Raw genomic sequence first — 3838 nt, 5'->3', positions numbered from 1 at the left:
GTCTGTACGGCACAGTTAGGAAGAAAAACAAGTTATGTTCATTGAAATCGTTCCTTGCCTTAAAAAACACTTAGACAGTTCGTAGAAGAGACCCCACGTAGATAGTGTCGTAGACAATTTCGTAGAGGATGTAACGTCGACGATAAGCAACTAGGAGTTATGTCAGATTTTCTGAAAATTAAAATCTGTATATCCGTCTCTTTCTAAATCGTATAAGCAAGACAAAGACAGAGAATGGGTGTAATTCACTATTGAATTGTAGATTATGTCAGTATCAGTACCGAAAGAAATAAATTAAACGAGTCAGTTGAAACGGACGGAAAAAATGGTTTCATAAATTTTGTTCATGTACCGAAAAAACGGAGCCTACGTTTTCTGAAATAAAAGTAAATAATGAAAGTAAAAATACGTACAATATTGTTTATTAACAAAATTATTTGCGTACGAGCTGTTGCCCGCGACTTCGTCCGCGTGATATTAGAAAACATTCGAACTATATAAATTACAAAAAGCTACGTATCCCTCGGGAACCGGATATTTTTCGGGGATGAAGCTTATCCCATGTGTACTCTAGACTTTGTTTTATATCTGTGCCAAATTTCAATAACATATGTTGAACCGTTGCAGAATGATTGAGTAAACATTAAAAAAATAAATTAATGAATCCCACGGGAACCATAAATATTCCCGGGATAAAAAGTAGCCTATGTGTTCTTTCAGACTATGCTCTAAACCTGTGCCAAATTTCATGGAGATGCGTTCAGCCGTTTAGGCTACAAGCGCTAACAAACATCCATCCATCCATCCATCTAAACTTTCGCATTTATAATATTAGTGAGATTTAGATATATTGTACAATAAACATTGTAGATTTCGCATTATAAAGAAATTAATTTGAAATATATCACCATCTAACATCAGGTTGGAACATGATCTAGCGGTTCGTTAGTTAAATCCAAAATATCCACTACAGTTGTGTACTTTCAACTAAAGAGTCAAAAATAATTAAATTTTGCCTCAACACGCACTAGTTACGCAGTTAGAACGTATGTTGCGAGCTTATTTACAACGAAATTGTTTCAAACGTTATTTCAAAAAGACGACTCAGTCCGCATGGAATTAAAAAAAAACCTATTTATAATATTAGTAAGAAAAATATAACCTCAAAAGTTATGTCCCTAAGGGTCAATTAATTGTACAAATTACATGAAGACTTCATGAGTCTGGGAAGCCGCATATCGTCGCTGAGCCACGCCTCTCAGATGTTCCCGCCAGATGGCGCTGACAGATGGTAGGTTAGCCCAAATGGTTATTATCACTTCATGTTGATTTACAACGCCTAGAAGCAAGAAAATTACCTTTTAAATTAATTACCTTGTATTTAATTTTATGGTATACCAAAATAATTAAGTTTATACACAAGCAACATCCATCTATTTATTAGTACAGTTCGATTTTTATTTGGAATTCATATTTCGTAAATTCGATAATTTTGGTGGATAATGAATTTTTAATGTTACCTTTATAATGTTAGCTTGTTAATTTTTTAATCTTTACAATGTTCATGTTTTGTTTGTATTTGTTACGTATGTTGTATAAGTTGTAACGATATTGGACAGACTCCAAAATTCATATACCTTTAATCTTCTCTACAGTTCTTTATGTACGTGCAGTATTCATGCAGGTTTAGTTTTGATAAACTGTGGCATTCATAGACTATAGAATATCGAATATTGCTTTTGTTTTTTTTTAGCTGTTACCTCACTAAAGGTAAAACTTTTGTTTTTGACTTCCAAAAAAAAGGAGGTACTCAATTCGCCTGTATTTTTTTATATGTTACGGCATAACTCCGCCCCTGGTTAAATTCTTTTTTGTTACAGTCTATTACTATGAAGATTGTATGCCTCAAATGAATATTTGTTTGTTAGAAATAGAAGAATTCAAATATGTTAGTTATTTAGATATTCAGCTGAGATGTATGGAAGAGTGTATAATGTACACAATTCGTAACGGAAAGCGCGGAATGTTGTGATGTTTGGGAAATAAGTTTTCGCATATTATTGAAAATTGTAACTAAGTAAAAGTAGTTTTATATAGTTTCATTCTTTTTTTCCTTGTCGCAGAATGCAGCGAAAGTTGCAGTACGGCGACGAGGGTTCGCGGAGAAGCTGGTAGACTACATGAGGAGGAGGTTCCAACAGACACCTGGTGAGTATGTGTTTATAAATAAAGGTGTTGTTTTTAAAATTATTATCTTGCTTGGTTAAAAAAAGATTGACAGTCATCTATTTATGAATATTTTAAACTATTCAATGGGTTCGATAACCACAGAGTGACATCTATTGATGAGTAGTTTAAGCTTTAACGTAGTTCAAAAAAAATAACGAAAGATCAAGCGCCATCTATTAATGACTAGTTGGGACTATACATTTTGATTTAAGTATTTTGATAAAACCATCATCATTTTATTTAAAAGCATAAAGGTATTTAATGCTCTATTTTAAATAATTTTCTATTTATTAAAACTATTGTATCGGAGCTCTAATACTGCCGTGATGACGCCCTTTTTACCCTATATTTGTTAGTTTTATGGTTTCGATGAATTGTATACTTGAGTAGACACAATTATTTTATAATATCACACAAGTAAGCGCTACTAACTTCAAAATAAAGTAACCTTTGAGCGCCATCTATTAATGAATAGTTTAAAAACACTTAAGTGCCATCTATTGATAAGTAGTTAAAACAAAAATTTAAGCGCCATCTATTGGCAAGTAGCTAAAGACAGGTCTCTGAGCGCCATCTATTGATGAGTAGTTAAAACCATTCAGGTGAGCGCCATCTATTTTTGAAAGTTTAAACTACTTTAAGCGCCATCGATCGGTGAGTAGTTAAACTAATTCTTTTAATCGCTATCTATTGCTGAGTAGTTTACATACAATACAGTTTTTATAAAATAGTTATCGAGCATCTTTTTAAATAAAAGACTATTTGGAAAGTTAACGAAAACAAAGTTTATGATTGAAACAGAAGCATTTTATGTTTAGTTTTTAATATTTGTTGGCGCCATCTTTTATTGATGCATCTAGTAACAAGACTATGGCAAAGTTAAATCACATTCGTTTTTGCTAGTACAAGACAGATGGCGGTGAAATATAAACGCAAAAAAAGTAAATTATTTGGAAGATTATTTTTATTTAGTTCTTGCATAAAGACTATATAAAATTATGACCAAAGACTAAAAGACTAAAGTTATGGCGAGATATTTTAACTATTAATCAAATCTATTTTCATTATTTTAAATAACATACAACTTTACTTATAAAGGAAAATCCCATATAAAAGTGATTATCTTGATTTAATGTTCGCTTCGGCTGCAAGCGAGGCGGATCGCTCGGAAGTCCGCACACCCATCCGTTTTCGCCACTCGCACCCGGACATCCGACTTAGCTATAACAAATGCCGCGTATTAATCTTGATCAAATAAATCTTATAGAAAATAATACTTTATCTAATGTAGTTTGCAGATGTTATTTTATTTCTAGGTTTTCTTTAAGGACAACGTTATATGTTTTCTTTGTCACAGAATTTCCAATGTCACGTTCATAAATTAAACGGCTGAACCAATTTCGATGTTTAGCATATTCATTTGATTTTATCGGTTTCTCTGCATTACTTTTGGACAATCGTATACCAGTATTCATAGCCACTATCTCGTTGTGTTGCAGGCTTTATATTGACCTACTTTCATTTTGACGGCAATATCCGGCGCATCCCGATTTATTTGGAGGTTGCACTCCCCGCTCACCCCCGCTCACACCCCGCGCACACCCCGCGC

General features: G+C 33.2%; 1 protein-coding gene across 1 annotated transcript in view; it reads left to right on the top strand.

Annotated features, from left to right (window-relative positions):
* Positions 1 to 1237: 1237 nt before the first annotated feature.
* The window catches only part of LOC106108015 (Kv channel-interacting protein 4-like), a 35609-nt gene continuing 33008 nt past the window's right edge, over positions 1238 to 3838 (top strand). The window contains exons 1-2 of the mRNA XM_013292418.1: positions 1238 to 1291; positions 2124 to 2208. Of these exons, the coding sequence (XP_013147872.1) occupies positions 1289 to 1291; positions 2124 to 2208 (88 nt within the window). The 5' untranslated portion in view covers positions 1238 to 1288. The remainder of the gene's footprint in view (positions 1292 to 2123; positions 2209 to 3838) is intronic.

The sequence above is a fragment of the Papilio polytes genome, unplaced genomic scaffold, assembly GCF_000836215.1.
Source record: "Papilio polytes unplaced genomic scaffold, Ppol_1.0 DF824493.1, whole genome shotgun sequence".
Classification (NCBI taxonomy): Eukaryota; Metazoa; Arthropoda; class Insecta; order Lepidoptera; family Papilionidae; genus Papilio; species Papilio polytes.
This window is presented reverse-complemented; position numbering and strand designations above follow the sequence as displayed.